This window comes from Chiloscyllium punctatum, chromosome 3, assembly GCF_047496795.1.
Source record: "Chiloscyllium punctatum isolate Juve2018m chromosome 3, sChiPun1.3, whole genome shotgun sequence".
In the NCBI taxonomy this organism is placed as follows: domain Eukaryota; kingdom Metazoa; phylum Chordata; class Chondrichthyes; order Orectolobiformes; family Hemiscylliidae; genus Chiloscyllium; species Chiloscyllium punctatum.
Genome location: NC_092741.1, coordinates 121573137 through 121596697, shown reverse-complemented (window position 1 = coordinate 121596697; position 23561 = coordinate 121573137). Strand labels below are relative to the sequence as shown.

Genomic DNA, 23561 nt, shown 5'->3' with positions numbered 1-23561 from the left:
TTCCTGGTCATTCTGTTCATTTCCCATTGTTTCACGATAGTTTCCTAAGGAATGTACATGGCTCAAATGGTATTTGGCAGTGCAGTGGCTTCCTCTCACCTTTCTCAATATTGCTCTTCTCTTTATTTTTCCCTCAGCATTAGTGTGTTCCACATATTCATCATTTTCTTCTCCTGAATTCCCAATTGAATTTATTTGTGAATATATTTATGACTTAAAGTTTTGGATGCCCACACAAATTGAAACATCTTCTCAAAGTCTGCATGTCAAAATTTTGAAGATCCCTACCAGGTCACTCCTCAGTTTTCTCTTTTCTAGACACAACAGCCCAGCTTTTCTTCCTGATAGTTATTAATAAAATGTCTTGTGCTGTAGGGATCCTATGAGAGTTACATTTACTATCTGATTATAAAAGTCCTCTCTTTCCCCACATAACTGAAGCCAGGTTCTCAGTGGAGCAGGACTATGCCTGTGGGATGTCAGGCAAAGTCACATTTTCTCAATTACCATCCTGGGCACTTTTATTTGCATTTCCTCCTTTAAGATCCTTTGAGGGTATCACTCAGTATGATGCTTTTGCAAGTACTGGAAGCTACATATACTAACACACAGGTTCTGTTCTTTTCAGACAAACCTGTACATAAAGTGCAACTGTTTAAACTCAACAAAATATCCTTTGGTTCATTTCTCATAACAATGCCTTGACTAGAGTCAGCCTGCCTAATTTAAAATGTAAGCAATGTTTGGTAGTTAATTGTCAGTTATTGCGTAACTAATGCATTTTCCATGGCAACACCTCCACCAATCAGAGTTCACTCCCTGACCAGTGGGTAGTGTCCTCTCATACAGTATATGTTGTTTTCCTCTGACATTTGATAATTCTTGCAAATTGTCCTGATGAACAAAAGAGAAAACACTTTGACAACATGCGTCTTTCAGCTATTTTCAAGTTCTGTACTACCAAACTATGGTTCTATAGTTATTTAGCAATTGATGTGTGGAAAACTTTCATTTTTGTAAATCATTAAGGTGCCATCACTTATTCACTTCCATTTATGTTTACTACTTTGCTGTTAATGTCTCGAAGCTAGTTAAATTTGGAAAGACAGAAGGACAGAAATTATTCTTTCACAATATAGTTCTGGTTAGTACTGTGCTCACACCTGAATGCTTATAGATATCTCAGCTGAGGAAGGATTTATTGGCCTTGATAAAGACACTGTATAAACTTACTAGGCAAGGGAAGAAATCACAAGGGCCCTGACCCAAATTTTTAATTCCTCTCTGGCCATACAGAGGTGCCAGAGGACTGGAGGAAGCTCCACTTTTCAAGAAGGGTGGTAGGGATAAACTAAGGAATTACAGTCTAGTGTTGAGTGTGTGGTGCTGGAAAAGCACAGCAGGTCAGGTAGCATCCGAGGAGCAGGAGAATTGATGTTTCGGGCAGAAGGGCTTATGCCTGAAAAGTCAATTCTCCTGCTCCTCTGATGCTGCCTGACCTGTTGTGCTTTTCCAGCACCAACTCTCGACTCTGATCTCCAGCATCTACAGTCCTCACTTTCTCCTAGTTAATTACAGACTAGTATGTCGCACATCAGAGGTAGGGAAACTATTGGAGAAAATTCTGAAGGAGAGAATTAATCACCACTTGGAGAGAAAGGATTTGATCAGGGATAGTCAATGTGGCTTTGTCAGAGAGAGTTCATGCCTAACAAATTTGGTAGAATTTTTCGAGGAGGTGATCACTTGTGTAGATGAGGGTAGTACAGATGATGAAGTTGTATTTTGGCAAAGCCTTTGACAAGGTCCCACATAAGTGACAGATAATAGGGTGGGTTAAGAAGGCATAACGGCTACTTGCATTGATTAGTTGTAGCATAGACTACAAGAATAGAGAGGTTTTATGGAAGCTGTACAAAAGTTTGGTTAGGCTACAGCTGGAGTGTTGCATGCAGTTCTGTTCACTGCACTACAGGAAGGATATATGAGTGCACTGGAAGAGGTGCAGAATTGATTCATCGGGATGTCACCTGGAATGGAGCTTTTTAGCTAAGACGAATTGAGGTGCATAAGATTGAGGGGCGTGGACAGGGGGATAGGAAACAACTGTTGCCCTTGGTTGAACGGTCAATAATGAAGGGGAATAATTTTAAGGTGAAGGGTAGAAGGTTTAGAGGGAATTTGAGAAAAACTTTTTCACCCAGAAGGTCATAGGAATCTGGAATACATGACCTGGAAGGGGAGTAAAGGCAGGAAACCTTTCAACTTTCAACAAGTATGTGGATGAGCCCTTGCAATGTCATAATTCATGGCTATGGGCCAGTGTTAGAAGATGGGATTATTATTATATAGGTTGGTGCAAACTCAATGGGCTGAAGTGTCTCTTTGCTGAATGTCACTCTGCAAGGTTTGTGAAGGTTTGTAGCTCAGGTTGAGGTTTAGGGTGTAGGTTTGCTCGCTGAGCTGTAGGTTTGATATCCAGACGTTTCATTACCTGGCTAGGTAACATCATCAGTGGCGACCTTCAAGTGAAGCGAAGCTGTTGACTCCTGCTTTCTATTTATATGTTTGTAATGAAATGTCTGGATATTAAACCTACAGCTCAGCGAGCAAACCTACACCCTGAATGTCACTCTAATGATAGCAATGCTAAAAGGGTTAATGATAATTGCAGTGATTAGATGTGTATTCGCCAGAGTGCAAAAAATTAGGAGATGACCTAATTGAGATACTGAAGATAATTCAGGGATTTGAGAGGGAAATTGCAAGGGAACTATATTCCCTCTTGGGGAAATCTTAAAATTAGATCTAGGCCATTTGGAATAATGCCAAAAAGCACTTCACATTCCGGGTAGTGGGAACTTTGGAATTCTACTTCCCAGAAAAAATAGACTGTTAATTCTAGAGGTCAATTGAAAATTTCAATAAGGAGGCTGATGGATATTTTTTGGGCAGGAAGAGGTTGGGAACGCAGGCAGAGAAATGGGAAAAAAAAATACAGATCAGAATAGCAGACAAGCTGGAAATACTCAGCAGGTCAGAAAGCATCTGTAGAAAGAAGTAGAGATAATGTTTCAAATCTCTATGATATTTCATTGGAAGTTTTTATTATGACTTGAAATGATAACTCTTTCTTTTCTGTGATACTATCAGACCTCCTGAGTGTTTCTGGCATTTTCTGTTTTTATTTAGATTTACCAGCATCTGCATTATGTTACCTTTATAAAAGCTATCAATTTAGTTTAACTACCTCACGCTTTTCCTACAACCCTGCAAATTCCTTTTTTTTTCAAGTATATATCCAATTTCATTTCAAAACATTTTCTTGCACGTATTTTCCTTAAGCCAACTCATTGTATGGAAAAGATTCCCCCATCTAAACCTTGGTTCTTTTGTCAGTTATTGTAAATCTTATTGTCAACTTAGAATATACTTATATGCTTAAAAAGGGAAAATTTGCAAGGTTATGCTTTTTCGTGGAAGAATGTCTCTGCAGTACTGCACAATTTGTGTCTAAGTTGTGGCGTCAAATGTACAGGTTATGAATTGAAGTAATGTTGTCCCATTCTGTGTTGTGTTACAGCCTGTGAGAAGTGATGGAGATTCTCTACTCGTTACCCTTTGTTACAGTCTTTCTGTTTTTGGCAGAAGAGCTTTGGGAACCGCAACACACAACATGTCCATCAGGTAATCTACCAGGATGGGAAAAAATTCTGGATGTAAAAGCTCCTGCTTTTTTGAGGTATTTTAGGTATTGGAGCTGGTTTCCTTGAATTTTGGGAGCAGTAATTATTTTTTGTAAACTGTTGCATCGTTTTGGAACTTTTGGGGAAAAAATGATCAAAACAATGGCACTTTAAAAAGGAGGAAGCGACACAAAGGCAGAGACCACATGATCAGTGAAAGAGAGAGAGAGAAAAAAAAAGAAACCTACACGACGGTCTGACACAGCAGTGAATCTGCACAACACAACCTTTGCTTATGAGTGCAAGTATTCCTAGACATGGGAGTGTGGCAAAGAAAAATTAACAAACAGTGAAAATCACAGCTGACCTTGGGGGAACCTGTGTGGGGGAGATCACAGCACAGGTGCAAATAAATGCATGGTTTTTAAGTGTAACTTTGCTAATGTTGCTATCTTCTGTTTGTAAATCTACAGAAATGAGTAAGGTGAGTTCTTTTCGGTTATGTCTTACTGAGTTCTGTCTCTTGATTAAACTTTAAAAATATAAAATACAGGTAATAGGTCAGCCTGGAGCAGTGTTTTTTAGAGCAGTAAGACTGTGCTATTTTCTGGGTCTGGAGATTGTTTAGGAGCAAATATGGCCATGTGGGAGATTAGGAAGAGTTTCCATGTTGCTGATGATTGTCTGCAGGAAGTGTGTTTGGTTGCGAATCCCATCAGATTGCATGGATCAGTTGCAGCAGCAGTTAGAGGCAATGAGGAATTTACAGAAGCAAGGGCCTGTGATGGGTGGCAGTTAGAGGAAGGGAGAAAAACCGCAGGTGCAGCCAGGTAGATGGGTTACCTCCAGAAAAGGTAGAGAGGGAGGCAGGTAGTGCAGGAGTCTCCTGTGGATATCCTCACCTCAAACAAGTATGCAGTTTTCAAAAATATGATCGACTCTCAGGGGAATGAAGCATGAACAGCCAAGTTTCTGGTACCGAACTGCCTCTAACGTAACGAGGGGAACGCCAGGTTCCAAGTGATTGATTGTGATAGGGGACTCTTTCATCAGAGGCACAGGCAAACGTTTTTTTTTGCGCCTGACAGTGAGAAATCAGAATGATGTGTTGCTTCCCTGGTGCCAGGATCAAAATTATCTTTGAGGCAGTGCAGAATATTCTCAAAGGGGAATGACACCAGAGGAGGTCATTGTACACATTGGAACTAACAACATAGGAAGGAAAAAGGATGAGATTCTGAATGGAGAATATAGAAAGTTAGGCAGGAATTTAAAAAGGAGGTCCTCGAGGGTAGTAATATCTGGATTACGGTGCCTTTGAGCTAGTTGGGTAAAGGAAGAGGTGGACAGAGCAGATAAATGCATGGCTGAAGAACTGGTGCAATGGAGAAAGGTTCATATTTTTGAATCATTGGAATCTCTTCTGGGGTAGAAGTGACCTGTACAAGAAGGATGGATTGCACCTGAATTGGAAGGGGACTAATAATATACTGGCAGGGAGATTTGCTCGAGCTGCTCGGGAGGATTTAAACTAGTATGGTGGGGAGTGGGACCCAGGGAAATATTGAGGAAAAAGATCAATCTGAGACTGGTACATTTGGAAAAAGGAGCAAGTTAAACAGTCAGGGCAGCAGGAACAGAACAGAGAGCAAGGTACAACTGGTAAATTAAAATGCATTTATTTCAATGCAAGAGGCCTAACAGGAAAGATAGATGAACTCAGAACATGGTTAGGAACATGGGACTGGGACATCATAGCTATTACAGAGATGTGGCTCAGGGATGGACAGAACTGGCAGCTTAATGTTCCAGGAGAGAAATGCTATAGGAAGGGCACAAAATGGGGGGGACAAGAGAGAAGGAGAGTGGCATTTTTGATCAGGGATAGCATTACAGCTGTACTTGGGGAGGATATTCCTGGGAACACATCCAAAGATGTGATTTGGGTTGAACTGAGAAATAAGAACATGATGATCACTTTATTGGGATTGTACTATAAAGCCCCCGTAGTCAGCAGAAATTCAGAAATAAATTTGTAAGAAGTCTTAATTATCTGTAAGAATAATACAGTGGTTTTGGTAGGGGATTTTAACTTTCCAAACGTAGACTGGGACTGCCATAGTGTTAAGTGTTTAGATGGAGAAGAATTTGTTAAGTGTGTACAAGAACATTTTCTGATTCAGTATATGGATGTACCTACTAGAGAAGGTGCAAACCTAGATCTACTCTTGGGAAATAAGGCAGGGGAGGTGACTGAGGTCAGTGGGGGAGCACTTTGGGACCAGTGACCATGATTCTATTAGTTTTGAAGTTCTAAATGGAAGGAAGGCCAATTCTAACAGTATTAGGCAAGAACTTTGAAAAGTTGATTGGGGGGAAATGTTCAAAGTAAGGGGACAGCTGGAAAATGGGAAGCCTTCAAAAATGAGATAATGAGAGTCCAGAGACAGTATGTTCCTGTTCGGGTGAAAGGCAAGGCTAGTAGGTGAAGGTAATCCTGGATGACCAGAGAAATTGAGATTTTGATTAAGAAAAAGAAGGAAGAAGCATATGTCAGGTATAGACAGCAGAGATCAAATGAATCCTCAGAAGAGTATAAAGGCAGTAGGATATACTTAAGAGGGAAATCAGGAGGGCAAAATGGGGACATGAGATAGCTTTGGAAAATAGGGTTAAGGATAATCCAAAGGGATTTTATAAATACATTAAGGACAAAAGGGTAACTGGGGATAGAATAGGAATCCTTAAAAATCAGCAAGGCAGCCTATGTGTGGAACTGTTGGGGCGGGGGTGGGGGTGGGGGGGGGAGGGGATTGGTTGATGGGGGGTGGTGGGAAGATACTAAATGAGTATTTTTCATCAGTGGAGAAGGTCATGGAAGATACAGAATGTGGGGAAATAGATGGTGACATCTTGAAAAATGTCCATATTACAGAGGAGGTAGTGCTGGATAGCTTGAAATGTATAAAGGTGGATACATCGCTGGGGCCTGATCAGGTATATTCTAGAACTCTGTGGGAAGCAAGGGAAGTGATTGCTGGCCCCCTTGCTGAGATATTTGTACCTGTATCATCGATAGTCACAGGTGAGGTGCTGGAAGACTGGAGGTTGGTTAACATGGTGCCACTATTTAAGAAGGGTGGTAAGCAAAAGTCAAGGAACGATAAACTGATGAGCCTGACATCGGTGATGGGCATGCTGTTGGAGGGAATCCTGTCGGTCAGGATTTACCTGTATTTGAATAGGCAAGGACTGATTAGTGATTGTCAACATGGCTTTGTGCTTTGGAAATTATGTCTCAAGGACTTGATTGAGTTTTTTGAAGAAGTAACGAAGAGGATTGATGAGGGCAGAGCAGAGGATGTAATCCATGTGGACTTCAGTAATGTATTCGACAAGGTTCTTCATGGTAGACTGATTAGCAAGGTTAAATCATATGGAATACAGGGAGAACTAGCCATTTGTATGCAGAACTTGTTCGAAGGTGGAGGATTGCTATTCAGACTGGAGGCCTGTTACCAGTGGTGTGCCACAAGGATTGGTGCTAGGTCCGTTGCATTTAGTCATTTATGGAAATGAGGTGGATGTGAACACAAGAGGTGTAGTTAGGAAGTTTGCAGATGACACCAAAATTGGAGGTGTAGTGGACAGTTACCTCAGAGTACAACAGGATCTTGATCAGATGGGCCAATGGGCTGAGGAGTGGCAGATGGAGTTTAATTTAAATAAATGTGAGGTGCTGCATTTTGGAAAGGCAATTTAGATTCAGACTTCTCCACTTAGTGGTAAGGTTCGAGGGAGTGTTGCTGAACAAAGAGACCTTGGAGTGCAGGTTCATAGCTTCTTCAAAGTGGAGTCATATGTAGATAGGATCGTGAAGGCAGTGTTTGGTATGATTTGTTTTATTGGTTAGAGCATTGAGTATAGCAGTTGGGAGGACATTTTGCAGTTGTACAGAACATTGGTTAGGCCGCTATTGGAATATTGTGTGCAATTCTGATCTTCCTCCTTAAGGAAGGATGTTGTGAAACTTGAAACGGTTCAGAAAAGATTTACAAGGATATTGCCAGAGTTAGAGGGTTTGAGCTAACGGGAGAGGCTAAATAGACTGGGGCTGTTTTCCCCAGAGCGTTGGAGGCTGTGGGGTCACCTTTATAGAGGTTTATAAAATCATGAGGAGCATGGATAGGATAAATTGACAAGGTCTTTTCCCTCGGTAGGGGAGTCCAGGACCTAGAGGGCATAGGTTTAGGTTGAGAGGGGAAAGATTTAAAAGGGACCTCGGGTGCAGGTTTTTCATGCAGAGGGTGGTATGTGTATGGAATGAGCTGCCAGAGAAAGTGGTGGAGGCTGGTACAATGGCAACATTTAAGAGGCATCTGGATGGGCATATGAATAGGAAGAGTTTAGAGGGATACGGGCCAAATGCTGGGAAATGGAACTAGATTTTATGATACCTGGTTGGTATGAATGAGTTGCAGCAAAGGATATGTTTCCATGCTGTAAATCTCTGTGACTCTATGACTCTAATTGTAAAACAGTCTTTAATCACAAAATCACAGAATTATTGAAAGCAAATGTAAGCCATTCAGCATATTGTATTTATACCAGCTGTTCAAATGAGCAATTTATTTTCGTCACAGATAAGAACAGTGTTACAACCAGTGAGGTTCTATGGTGCCAGGTAGCAATGTTAACCTGAATGTAGCTATTACAATGGAAGAAGTCTATTTCCTGCCAGTCCACATCAGACTTATTCATAAACACAGGTCAGTGAGCTATGACATGCATGATGCTATGTCCTGACCCAAAAGAATTTTAACCATCTCCCTCAAATCCACTCCCTATTAGACTCAGCTTTCTTCTTGTGGTACATGGGTGTCTGAAGTTTTGTGATTTTTTTTAAATCAGTGTTTACATTCTTGCATTAGAGCAAATGGTTTATACTTTAACATATCTTGTGGAAGAGGAAAACAGATGCTGTTGCCTAGCAACAATATATCCTTTGACACAAGGAGATAGAAAGACTGAACCTTCCACAGATCAAGTAATGTGTGGAGTTCAGTCAAGACTGAAAGATGATAATACAGCAATTCCCAAAAGTCACAGCTAGGATAAGTGTTGTGAGTGGTTTTTAAGACGATCCAAAAAGGAAAACTACTAGAAATTGAAGATATGGAGAGCCCAAACCTATTTGTTTGCTCTGAAAACATTTACACGTAGGTAAGAAAGGTTCAGAAACCAATTACGGCCATGTCAACTGAAGAAGAAACTTTAAAAGTGGTAGCAAACTGACCCTTCACTTGGGTAGAAGTATCTGAAAGATTGTTGTCGAGGTACATGAGCTGAATCTTTATTCCTGCTATTTGTAATAAAACCGTTCCAAATATTTTTGTATATATATTGCAAATAAGATTTTTTTCCCATTTGTATGTAATAACCTTTGCTCTCATATTTAAAGTACATTGTCAGACACTTGTAAATATGTGCTGTGAGTGACCATCATGGTAAAGAAATAGCAAAATAAAACGCAAGGTCTGTCAAGGGTTTTTATAAATACATTAAGACAAAAGGCTAACTAGGGAGAGAATAGGGCCCCTCAAAGATCAGCAAGGCAGCCTATATGTAGGACTGCAGAAGATGGGGGAGATTCTAAACAAGTATTTTGCATCAGTGTTCACTGTGGAGAACGACATGAAAGATATAGAAAGTGGGAAAATAGATGGTGACATCTTGAAAAATGTTCATGTTACAAAGAAGATGGTGCTGGATGTCTTGAAATGGATAAAAGTGGATAAACCCCAAGGACCTGATCAGGTGTACCTGAGAACTCTGTGGGAAGCTAGGGAAGTGATTGCTAGGCCTCTTGCTGAGATATTTGTGTCATCGATGGTCACAGGTGAGGTGCCGGAAGAGCAGAGGATGGCTAACGTGGTGCCGTTATTTAAGAATGGTGCTCAGGAAAAGCCTGGGAACTATAGACCAGTGAACCTGACATTGATGGTGGGCAAGTTGTTGGAGGGAATCCTGAGGGACAGGATTTACAAATATTTGGAAAGGCAAGGATTAAGGATAGTCAACATGGCTTTGTGCATGGGAAATCATGTCTCACAAACTTGATTGAATTTTTTGAAGAAGTAACAAAGAGAATTGGTGAGGGCAAAGTGGTGGATGTGATCTATATTGACTTCAGTAAGGCGTTTGACAAGGTTCCTCATGGGAGACTGGTTCACAAGGTTAGATCTCATTGAATACAAGGGAACGAGTCATTTGGATACAGAACTGGCTTGAAGGTAGAAGACAGAGGGTGATAGTGAAGGGTTATTTTTCCAACTGAAGGCCTGTGACCAGTGGTGTGCCATAAGGATTGGGTGTTGGGTCCACTACTTTTCGTCATTTATATAGATGATTTGGATGTGAACATAGGAGGTATAGTTAGTAAATTTGCAGATGACACTAAATTGGAGGTGCAATGGACAGCGAAGAAGGTTACCTCACATTACAACAGGATCTTGATCAGATGAGTCGTGGGCTGAGGAGTGGCAGATGGAGTTTAATTTAGATAAATGTGAGGTGCTGCATTTTGAAAATGCGAGTCAGAGAAGGAAATATACACTTAGTGGTAAAGTCCGAGGGGGCGTTGCTGAACATAGAAACTTCGGAGTGCAGGTTCATAGTTCCTTGAAAGTAGAGTCACAGGTTGATAGGATAGTGAAGACAGCATTTGGTATACTTTCCTTTATTGGTCAGAGTATTGAGTTCAGGAGTTGGGAGGTCATGTTGTACAGGACATTGATTAGGCCACTTTTAGAATATTGTGTGCAATTCTAGTCTCTTAAGGGTTCAGAAAAGAGTTACAAGAATGTTGTCAGGGTTGGAGGATTTGAGCTAAAGGGAGTGGCTAAATAAGCTGGAGCTGTTTTCCCTGGAGCGTCAGATGTTGAGGGGTGATCTTGTCGAGGTTTGTAAAATCATGGGGAGCATGGATAGGATAAACAGACAAGGTCATTTCCCTGGGGTGAGGGAGTCCAGAACGAAAGAGCATAGGTTTAGGACGAGAGGGGAAAGATTTAAACGGGACCTAAGGAGTAACTTTTTCACGCAGAGTGTGGTGCATGTGTAAGGAATGAGCTGGCAGAAGTAGTGATGGAGGCTGATACAATTACAGCATTTAAAAGGCATCTGGATGGGTATATGAATAGGAAGGGTTTAGAGGGATATGGGCCAAGTGGTAGCCGAAGGACTAGATTAGGTTTGGATATCTGAGCAGCGTGGACAAGTTGGACCGAAGGGTCTGTTTCGCTGTCGTACATCTCTATGACAGGTTTGACTAAGTGGGGACCTGTAGACCTGCGAGTCTGACTTCAGTTGTGGGTAAATTGTTTAAGGTGATGATAAAAGATAGGATTTCTGAACATTTATTAGGGATAGACCGCATGGTTTTGTGAGAGGAAATTTGAGTCTCTCAAACTTGATTGATTTATTTTTGAGGAAGTTACCAAAAAGATTGATGAGGGGAGAGCAGTAGATGTTGTTTACTTGGATTTCAGTAAAGCCTTCAACAAGGTTCCGTATGGTAGACTAATTAATAAAGTTAGATCACATGGGATTCAGGGCAAGTTTGCCAATTGGATACATAATTGGCTTAATGGCAGGAAGCAGAAAGTGGTGATGGAGGGTTGCTTTTCAGACTGGAGACCTGTCACCAGCCGTGTTCCACAGCCTGTCACCAGCAGTGTTCTGGGTCCTCTTTGGATGAGAATATAGAAGGCATGGTTGGTAAGTTTGTGGATGACACCAAAATTGGTGGCATAGTGGGCAGTGAAGAAGGTTTTCTAAGATTACAAAGGGATTTTGATCAAATGGGTTAATGGGCTGAGAAATGGCAGATGGTGTTCAATCTGGATAAAGGTGAGGGATTGCATTTTGGTACAATAAACAAGGGTAGGGCTTTGGGTAGTGTTGTAGAACAGAGGCACCTAGGGGTGCAGGTACATAATTCTTTGAGGTTTGCATCACATATCAACAAGGTGGTGAAAAAGGTTTTGAGCACACTTGCCTTCATTGCTCAATTCTTTGAGTATAGGATTTGGGAAGTCATGTTGAGGTTGTACAGGACATTGGTGAGGCCTCTTCTGGATTACTGCGTCCAGTTCTGGTTGCCCAATTATAGGAAGGATATTATTAAGCTTGGAGAAGGCTCAGAATAAACTTACCAGGATGTTGCCAGGTGTGAAAGGTTTGAGTTAGAAAGAAGGACTGGATAGCCTGGTTCTTTCACTGGAGCATGGGAGGTTGAGAGTCATAGAGTCATAGAGATGTACAGCATGGAAACAGACCCTTCGTCCAACCCATCTATGCTGACCAGATATCCCAACCCAATCTAGTCCCACCAGCCAGCACCTGGCCCATATCCCTCCAAACCCTTCCTAGTCATATACCAATCCAAATGCCTCTTAAATGTTGCAATTGTACCAGCCTCCACCACTCCTCTGGCAACTCATTCCATACACGTACCACCCTCTGCGTGAAAAAGTTGCCCCTTAGGTCTCTCTTATATATTTCCCCTTTCACCCTAAACCTATGCCCTCTAGTTCTGGACTCCCTGACCCCAGGCAAAAAACTTTGCCTCTTTACCCTATCTATGCCCCTCATAATTTTGTAAACCTCGATAAGGTCACCCCTCAGCCTCCAACACTCCAGGGAAAATAGCCACAGCCTGTCCAGCCTCTTGCTATAGCTCAAATCCTCCAACCCTGGCAACATCCTTGTAAATCTTTTCTGAACCCTTTCAAGTTTCACAACATCTTTCCGATAGGAAGGAGACCAGAATTGCATGCAGTATTCTGACAGTGGCCTAACAAATGTCCTGTACGGCCACAATATGACCTCCCAACTCCTGTACTCAATACTCTGACCAATAAAGGAAAGCATACCAAACGCCTTCTTCATTACCCTATCTACCTGCGACTCCACTTTCAAGGAGCTATGAACCTGCACTCCAAGGTCTCTTTGTTCAGCAACACTCCCTAGGACCTTACCATTAAGTATAGAAGTCCTGCTCAGATTTGCTTTCCCAAAATGCAGCACCTCGCATTTATCTGAATTAAACTCTATCTGCCACTTCTCAGCCCATTGGCCCATCTGGTCAAGATCCTGTTGTAATCTGAGGCGATCTGACAGAAGTTTTAAATAACCAGGGGTATAGATAGAGTTAATCGTCGTTGTCTTTTCTCTGCAATGGGGATTTCAAGACTAGGGAACACATGTTTAAAGTGAGAGGAGAGAGATTATAAAAATACATGAGGGGCAATTTTTTTACACAGAGGGAGGATCTTGTATGGAATGAAATTCCTGAGGAAGTGGTGGATGTGAGTACAATTGCAATGTTTAAAAGACATTTGGATAAGAACATGAATAGGAAAGGTTTGGAGGGATATGGATCAGGAAAACACAGGTAAGAGTAGTTTAGTTTGGGATTATGTTCGGCATGGACTGCTTCTGTGCTGTATGACTCTATGACATCATCTAACATTTCCAGTATTACCATCAGCTAGGTTCATAACAGTAGGACAGGAATTGAAATATACTATTTGGATGGTAGTCAGTTTATCTAACTACACATTTAATCTAATCATGAAAGTTGACAAAGTTTCTGCTGAACTGTTAACCTTGGAAATTAATTCCACAACCTCAATTCTGTTTGTAAAGATGTTTCCATTGTTCTCTGTTCTGGGCCCATGATTTGCAGGAAATTGTTTTCTATCTATCTATCCTCTCCCATTCTTTCTTAATTTAAAATACTTCTACAATATTCTATTGTACATTGTTCTAATGGAGGAAGCTGCAATTTAGGTTTTTTTGAAGTGTATTTCCTCATACCAGACAGCAGCCTAATTAAATTGTTCTTTTCCCTGTGTCAAGCCTCAAAATAGTTCCCACTGTATGAACTTTAATACTGTAGCTTGTACTCAAATGAAAAATTTATGAAGGGGTGTTCTTGCGACAATACAAATTTTGCTGATGACACCCCAGATTGTAAAGACAAAGTTATTTGTGCAAAGATAACAATCAGAGATTTGGAACAAATTTTGGTGAAAGGAATATCAGATGGACATTAAAGTTGCCTTAAATATATTTCCAGAAGCTATGAAACATATACCACAGAGTGTGTGCGTGAAGTGGATATGAAATCAGTTGAGTTCTGAGTGTTGACTTATTTTATCAGCTATTAGTGAAGTGAATCAACCATTATGGTGCTCAAAAGTAGGTTTGGTTCATAGTTGAAACAGGCCGTTTTAACATAGATGAGACCATATATATGTCTGATTATTGTTCAAGTTCAGAGCAGAGTCATTCTAGCTGTAAGCTATTTAGAGAGGCTGAAGTTGGTTGTCCAAAAAATAAGATTAAGAACACATGTAATATGTAATACAGGTTTTTTGAGTTTGAGGCATTAATAATAATGATAGATTACTCACTCCAATAGGGGACAGTGCAGTGGCTCAGCGATTAGCACTAATGTCTCACAGTGACAGGGATCTGGTTTCGATTCCAGCCTCAGGCAACTGTCTGTGCTGAGTTTGCACATTCCCCCTGTGTCTGCATGAGTTTCCTTTAGGTTCCCTGGTATCTTCCCACAGTCCAAAGATATGTGGATTAGGAGGATTGGCCATGCTAAATTGCCCATATTGTCCAGAAATATGCAGGCTAGGTGGGTTAGCCGTAGGAAAATACCAGGTTTAGGCATAGGGTAATGCGAATGGGTCTGGTTGGTTTGCTCTTTGGAGGATCAGTATGAACTTGATGGGCTGAATAGCCTGGTTCCACAAGTAGGAATTCTATTATTCTAATGGTTAGTGCAGCATAAAGTTAATAAAACTCAACTGAGAGTAGAAAAATGCTGAGCAAGACATGGTTAAGTCCAGGCCAGTGCTTCCCAAACACTTTTCCATCATAAACAAATCTTGCTGCTTGAGACTTGCCAATACCCCAAACCTATAAGATTAGGAGGATGGGTTTCTCAGATGAGAAGCATCTGAGTGTAGGAGGAAAAGTTGATTTGTTTGTAAGGATTTTGAGTAAAAGGCATAACCTAGTTTCTTAGGACAGAATTCAGGCCTGCAAGAGCCAGCAGTTACGCCACACCAATTTCTAATAAAACAAAAGAATTTAAAGAGGCCTTGCTTCAAAACACCCTGATAGCTGCACTGGGGACTGTGGAATCCTGGTAAAGTACTTCATTGTGCATGCATTAGTTTCTGAGCTGATTAAATTTACTTCTAATTAAACAGCATTCAGGGTGTTTACATCTCACAACCTTCTGCCCTGATTAACCCTCCCCCTCCCTCCTTCTATTGGTTGCCTGGTGTGTCAGCTGTGGCTATATTCATACAACATTGGCAGCTCCATCATTGTGCAATGCCCTATTATCATAAATAAAAACAGTAAAATCTGTACATACTCAATAGATCTGACAGCATCTGCAGAGGGAGAAACAAAATTTATGTTTCAGGTTTGTGACCTTGTATCAGAATAATCCATCCATTACCTGGAATTTACCAGATTGAGTACATGGGTGTCACTTTGCACCAAGAACTGCAACACTGCTATCTGATTGACATCCTTGAGAGTAATGGAAGATAAAGTGCCTCAATGATTTCCTCCAGAGTTGTTTTTCAAATTGTCGGGAAAATTAATCTTTGATTCCACATCAATCTAAGACAGATGATAATTATATAACAAAGTCAAATTCTCCTCAGTTTGTGGCTTTCTTCTGTAAAATGAGGACATCTTCCAATCAGATACTATGCTATTAAATGTCCCTTTCCCCATGCTTGGGGCCAGTGGCTAAGCTCATTGCAGGGGTACTAAACATTGACCAGCAGGTCTGACCATTCAGTTTCCAGCCCAAGACACACAATGGTCTTCCACATGTCTAACTGAGTACGTGCAGCTTGTTGTCAGGAATATATGTGGGCAAGAGATCCCTGCACCAATATCAAGCAGACAGATCAAATAAACTATTTAACCAAAAGTTAATTTGCATGGTAATATCCATGAAGGCATATCCAAAAACTGCAGTAAACTTATTGCAACAAAATCTTATATTTATGTTGTGGTAAAACCATCACAGGATCAGGATCACTCAATATTCAACACTGAACCACATCAGGAGATATAAACAAAAGCATATTTTTTAAGGAGCATCTTTGAAAAAGGAAGGAGGTGGAGAGGTTTAAGGTGGAATTTAGTGCACGGACAGCTGGAAGGCACAGACAGCAGAGATGGAAGTGATTACAATCAGAGCTGCTGAAGAGGAAAAAATGAGGGATTGCGGGGAAGACATGGGTAGAGTTGCAGGAGATTACAAAGATTGTGTATGGAGGGATTTGAACATCAGGAGGAAAGAATTAAGATAAATAATATTGTGAGTTACAAATCTGACCACTGATCAGAGTAACAATCAACAAATTGGCTATTTTTCCTCTTTGGAGAATGTGACCAGTTATCATAAAATCTGTTGTCCATCAGCAGCTGTATGCATGCTGACAGATTGTTTGTTGACCTTGTAATTTTCTGTAGCTCCCAGATGACAGTAGGACAGCTGTTTAGTTTAAAGATCCAGTTCATACTTCTGTCTTCTGCATGAAAGGAAATAATTCCTTGAAAATCCTGTGACAATTTGTTTTTCTTTCCTAGGATAAATAATGCAATGCAATTGCACAATCTTTCCTAGCTCTTTTTCTTTCTTGGCTTTCCATTTAATAGATGTTTGTTTTTGTTCCAGACTTCTCTTTCTCAAGTTCTTTTATGAGTTTAGTGAGTCAAGAGAAAGGCAAATACAGGCAGTGAGCTTAACCAAAATAATAAGTACAGCATCAACCAAGGCTTAGAAGGCAGTGCTCTTGCCTCTGAGTCCAAAGGTTGTGAGTTCTGTTGTATATAGGGCTGGAAGGTTCCTAAAAAAATAGAGAATTACCAATTGAGTGCCATAAGCATCATTCCCTGTAATGATGCCAGTACATCATCAAAGCAAGCACAGTAGAACTAGCATTAATGCAAAATAAATATCTTTAAAATATCAAAGTATATTAGGAAGCTGGGGTAGCAGAAATAGTATTGCTAGAAAAGCTTAATTTTAGAGATGGGCCTAATAGAATACAAAAGTGGACATCTGGAGTAAATGACTTGTTCTCGATCTATAGAATAGCTTCAAAACCTGATATTGTCAGAAGCTGAACAAGTAAATATACTCTGTATACAGTTGGGAATTCAGTTGATGATGTGAAAGCATGCCATGGGGTAAAATAAATAATGTACACATTTGAAGAGGTTCTAAAAACTTTGATACTTATTTCAACCTCGGAACTAATTCAGTTCTTGCAAGACCGAGGCTCAATGAAAGAGTTCAACATCTATCAGAATCTACAGGTTATTTAATTCATGATCTCTCCAAACTCACAGGGAACTGTGACTGTGATGACTGAATTATTGTAGACATTACAATAAGTTGTCGTCAGATTTGTTATAGTTAACGACTGTCTGACTCTAGGGAATGTCATTCAAATGGTGAATAAGTCAACATTAAGAAATCAAACCTCGAGATCATCAGAACCATTTAATTCTTAAGATAAGAGCAACGCAAAGATATGTGAAAAGCCACTGCAGCCACAGGATAGACATCACACACTAAAAGCCCTAGCTGGAACAAAGAAGCCTCAAGTGTGAACAATGTCCAGCTATTAAAACTACTGTTATTGTAAATCAGTAGATCACTTGCAGAAAATATATCAAAGCAGGACATGCCACAGAAAAGCAACAGACCAAAGAACTATGCACACAATGATAAATGCAATTTTTAGTAGAAGATAAACGTAAAGATTTGCTACAGAAAAAGATTACCCAAACCAATGTTTTGGTGGCTGATATTTATGTCAGTAGGAATCTCTCAAATTTCAAGTTATACACAGAAGAAGTGTCACAATATTATCAAATAATGAGCCTTGGTTGAGAAATGCAGTCTACAGTAGACAGAAGTGCCACAACATAGTCCTGGGCATAGCACTTAATGTTCGAGGTATGCTACAAGCAACTCTATAACATAGGGTACACCAAATACTGAAAACCTATACATGCTTCACAACCAGGAATTATTGGTCCTGAATCAACTTCAATGTCATTCAGAAGGGGGAAAGGGATTCAATTACAACAGGTCTATGAACACCTGGACACCAAGTTTCCTTAAACTCATAGCATCAGATTAGTTCACTTGGAATAAGAAATGAGGAAGTAATCTAGATTTGAAATGTTAGCTTTCTCTCCATGGAAGCTGTCTGACCCACTGAGAATGTGAATGTGTTTGTTTTATCAACTGTCCAATTGCTAAATACAAATGAGAAGGTCCAAACAAATCAACAAGTTGAACTATAGCTTGACCTACTTCAGCACTGAGAACACTGATACTGCTATGAAGATGTGGTGCTGTAACACTATGGGAGCCACCACTCAGAAGGAACCAGCGATTGCCCAGGTTTCAGGACATAGTGAAGGAATAAAAATTGCCCTGTTCTAGCAGGGATGATGCCCTTCATGAAAGAAATCCAAAAGATTAAGAGGTCCCTAGTTCAGAGGCAATGACAGACCTCAGACCATCAGGAAGTCGGTTCAAGCCAATTATTATCTACCCAACAAACTACTATCCTTCCCAGTGCAAACAGGACTGTTCAGGGACAGAAGTGAACTCTCTGCATAGTTCAAATTTGTAAAGTCAAAGACTTTTGGGAGGTAGAGTAGTGATAAATATATCTACATAACTAAATATAAAACAATAATGTAACGCAAAGGAAAGCTTGGGGGTAAGGTGTCATATGAAAGAGTCAGAAGGGATTTATACTTGACCGAATAACATTCATATCATCCATTCTGAGATATCATGAGGAACAGAAGAGAGCACAAGTGTTTCTGAGAATCTTGAAATAGTCAATCCTAAGACAGTGCCGCCCAATAAACTCTGCAATAATGCACACTATATGCTGATGCATGTCCAGGAAAGTAGACCATGAGGCGCTTTGAGGAACGTACACCTGGAAAATATTTGTGGCAGCACATACAATGGGTTCAAGTCCAGAGTCCAGTGACCTGAATCCCATGATCCAGACTGACACTCCCAGTCTCACAGCAGGAGTGCTGCACTGTCAGTGGTGCATTCTTTGAACAAGTTGCTACACTGAGTTCCTCTCTGTCCCTTCAGCTAGACCGAGAGGGTCTTCAGTGAACACTTTAAGAATGAATACAAATGAAATGCCTGAATAATAGGAGCTGGAGGTGAATGCTCAAGACAGAATGGGTAACTGATTTGTGCTGCTTTAATAGCAAAGGAAGAATTATAATGATGATTCTAGAACTGGAGGTACCGTGAGAAGCCATCTAGTCCCTGAAACCTATTCTAGCTTCGAATTAGACCATTTTTGTTCTGTACCTCAGCATCGTTTATCTGCCACGGCTCCAGTTTCTCAATACCTTCACTCAGCAAAAATCAATTAATCTTGAATTTGAAATTTTCAGTTGTTTTGCTAACATTAACAGCCTTTTAAATGCAGGAGTTCCAGATGTCCGCCACATTTTATGTGTAAGCATTTCTTGATTTCACTGGTGTTTGCCCTGTCTCTGAATTTAACCTGTAGGTAGGGAGGTTAATATCTATTCCTCTTCATTTTTAAGTTAACTCTAATACTTGGTAATAATAAATAAAGATTGCATTTGTTACATTGTTTATTTGATTCAATTTATTGGATACATTTTTTCTGGAGTTTTTGAGAAAAGATTGTTGAGAAGATGATTATGTTGTTGTCTTTGGATTAATAAGCTTGCTGCAGTCAGGACTTAATTCTGCACATTCTTTACAGCTTGGAATCCTTTCTATATGGGTTGCATGCCTTATTTAAAGGAGATTTTAGAATCACCGCCAAGCAGGAATGGATCTTTGAAGACATAGACCTGCTTCACAAGGCCGTTGTACCAGGAATCCGAATGTCCCTGAAGCTTCACCAGGTACATTAACCATTCAGAGGCTCTGTAATCAGGGTGAGATATATTGCTCAGGCACATCAGAAGCTTCAGGGATGCAATGAAATATGATAAACTTCAACCAACTCTTGTGAAGAGTTTAACATCGCTAACTGCCTTATTAAACAATAAATGTAGAAGCTGATAGCACAGAAACACGCCATTCCGTTCATCATGCCCTTCTGTTTCAAGTGCTATTTGGTTAGGTCCACTCACCGATCTTTTCCTACAATCATGCAAAATGTATTTGAAACATTAGTGAAGGTATTTCATAGACTTGCCGCTAGGCCCCATAGACGCTACATTCAATGGTCACATTCAGTGAGACAGAACTTCAGACCCAAATCCATAACAGGGAGGTTGCCATTCTAGCTCATCACTGTTGAGGAAGTCTTCATCTGTTGCAGCACAGTCTGGCTGAATCTCACCTTGAGGTAAATACCCAAGACTGACACCTGGAAATGAAGATAAATTACTTACCATCCACACCACATTCAGCCATCCCAAGGCAACTATGAGAGTATGGGGCCAGAGCAATGTGATCCCTGAGCCTGCGGTCTTCTTTCTTGCAAAAGAATTGGAGCCCTATGTTGTACAGACGATGCTGTTTGTACTTCCTGCCAGGTCAGTGAGCACAGAAAGTGTCGCCAGTCACTCCTAAATATGTGCAAAAAATTATTTCACTTGTATCACATTTACTCCTTTTGCAAAACTTAAATTGTGCCTTCTGGCTCTCTGTCTTTTTACAAGTGGGAACAGGTTCTACCTACCTACTCTGTACAGATTCCTCATGATTTTGAAATTTTTGATCAAGCTTACCCTATGTGTTCTCCTCTCCAATTTCTCCAATCTTTCCTCATAACTGAAGTTTCTCATTCTTGCCATCATTATTAGAAACCTCTTCTGAGGCATCACAATACACTCTGCAGGAAGGGATCAAAGAGTGTATAATCAGCCTTGATCTCCAGATCACTTTGTTCTGATATTCATTGAATTTCACTTTTGGATCATGCACATTACTGGCAAGGTTGGCATCCATTGCTCATCCCTAGTTTCCCTGAGAGGTTGGCACTATATCATCTTGAACTACTGGTAGCACCTAGTTTGTTAGGTTGCTTCCTCAGGCAAGTTGGTAAACTACCAAAGCCGTAAAAAGACCAGAATGGGTAAGAACATAAGATTTTTATCCCAAAGGGACATGAGTGGAATGATGGTTTTTGTGACAATTGGACAGCTTCATGGTCATTTTTATTGATACGGCTTTTTACTGCCAGATTTTTAAAGAATTATGTTCAAACTATCAAACTTCCATAGTAGAATGGAACTCATGTTTTCTAAATTGGTCCAATTACATAAAACATTATAAAAGCATACTCTAAAGATCGAGGTGAAGATGATATTTGGCAATTTCCCAATTTGTTTGTACAACTTCTTCCCTCTTGCTGGGAAACCCACTTACTCTGGGTCTGGTATCAGCTACAGACACTGCATGACATTTAATTGAAATAAGAAGGCATTTCCTGTTTGCATTCTAAAGTTATTTATACCACCTACAACAGATTTATGATTTTTACAGCAGAAAGGATCCAGTCTACAAGTTCCATGTTTCCCAAAGTAACTGTTAAGATTCAAACATAGTTCAGCATCCTATCATGAATCAGAATCATGTTGCTGGTCATTGTGCCACCTACCAGGTCGGTCTGCTATAATGCATATTTTGTTAACTAAAACACGATTGGGAAATTGGGGACACTGTTTCTAAAGCACAAAGTTTCAAAGCGTGTTTTTATAATTCTGGTCCCATTAGTTGAAATGGTGCTGCTATTACTCGATTTTCTTATCACACAGGATTGCACAAGAATGGAACTACCACATTATAGCAGAACTGACTGTAATTCACTTATGAAAAGTATTTATTAAATCAAAGCAGCAGGAAGGTATTGGATGATCTGTTGCTGCACTGCATACTATGTGAATCTCTCGCACTGTACAAGGCGCACACAGGAACAAAAACATTTAGCCCCTCAATCCTGTTCTGTCATTCAATGAGATAGTAGCTGATCTGTGATATACATCCATAGCCTTAGCTTTTTCTCATATCCATCAATACCTTGGACAAAATAAGCCAATCTCTGATTTAAAATGAACAGCTGATCAAGCATTAACTGTCCTTAGTGGTACAAAGTTTGGAGCTTTGACACACTTTTTCGTTTTCATGTGTTTGCCAATTGCACTCCTGATGGGTCTGCTTTTAATTTTTAGGCTATGGCCTAGATCTTTGAATTGGAAGATAGTCATTGCAAAAATGTATCCTGAAAGATTCGCTACCAGACATTTCAAAAGTCCCAATGCACTAAATACCCTTGAATAATCTGGGAGGTTTCAACTAACCCATTATCTGGAATCTTCTGAAGCTCAACAACTCTGAGGGTCCCAAATCAATTACCTGGGTACTTATCCAGGAAAAGTCAGGGGATTAAAACCTGCTCAAAGGTAACAATAAAACTGACCCCCTCTGAACCTCCCCTCTAACAGCCCCAAAACATCTCCTCACCTGACCTGATCCAATCCATCCCAACACCTCGTCCTCAACATTCAACTTACCACTGACTTACTTTACCCCTCATCCATTTACCTGTCACCTACCTCTTCAATCACTTACATGCCACCTATCTCCCATCCACTACCTGGCACCCTACTCATTCAGCCCCTTACCCAATGATCTTCTGTCTTAATCCCCTCATCCACCTGCCACTCCATAACTCCTTGCCCACCCAGAAACCTACTTCTTACCCACCCACCTGCCACCCTGACCTTTCACCCCTGGATACTTACCCCTTTACCCAATTCTTTACATCCTAGGCTTTCTTCAATAAAACTTACTCATTAACAAAAAAAGTGGTGGAGAACCTCATCAGGTATGGCAGCATCTGTGGAGAGAAAGCATAGTCAACAGTTTAGGTCCAATGGCCCTTCTTCAGAACATCTTTTGTTATTCTATACATTAACCTTCTCTTTGTAGCATTTCAGTGAGGTTTGGAACATCTAAACTCTTCAGTTATGACAGTTACTGCTGTGAAAAAAGTAGGTGCAGCATGGTTCCCCCAATGATCCGACACTGCAAGGATTCATCTGTGAATGAAGCCACACCACACATACCTGAAACCTCCAGCATCAGATTTTAGACTTAGAAATCTGGAACATGGTTAAAGGGTAGGAGCATAGGTGTGAGGACAGCAATCCAATAGTGGTTGCTGCTTTTGGAAGGTTCAGGTCTATGTGTCTCAGTTTTGGATTCCCCAACCAGCATAAATAGTTTATCTTTGTCTACCTATCTATTCCCCATAATATCTTGAAAAATTAAATTAATTCACACTACATTCTTCTAAATTTCAATGAATAAAACATTATATTGTATAATCTTTCCTTGTAATTTAACACTTGGAATGCAGGTATTCTGGTAAACCAAGTTGCACTTCCTCCAAGAATTTCTTATCGTCCTTAAGGTGAAGTATCAAGAAATATGAACTGTACTTCAGGTGTGGTATAATCAGGGCTTTGCACAACTTTTTCCTTCCTACAATGTATGGCTCTAAGTATATAGGCTAACCTGCGAATGACGTTTTGATTATATATCGTACTTGTTTAAGACAATTTAATGTTTTACCTATTAGCACTCAAGACTTCTTGAACCTCCACTGTTGCGAGCTTCTTGCCATCCTGTTCGTGAGTCATGATCTATCCTTTTACATACCCGTGTTAGCTCTCCTTGATGAGCTGAAAGATTTTTCACAGAAGTAGCTTCCC

At 40.3% G+C, this 23561-nt stretch overlaps 1 protein-coding gene across 5 annotated transcripts in view; it reads left to right on the top strand.

Moving 5' to 3' along the window:
* Window positions 1-23561, top strand: part of LOC140464582 (pecanex-like protein 2) — a 268742-nt gene that overhangs the window by 213619 nt on the left and 31562 nt on the right. For all 5 annotated transcript variants that reach the window (XM_072559843.1, XM_072559850.1, XM_072559861.1 and 2 more), the window contains 2 exons: window positions 3584-3687; window positions 19595-19739. In XM_072559843.1, coding sequence (XP_072415944.1) covers window positions 3584-3687; window positions 19595-19739 — 249 coding nt within the window. The remainder of the gene's footprint in view (window positions 1-3583; window positions 3688-19594; window positions 19740-23561) is intronic.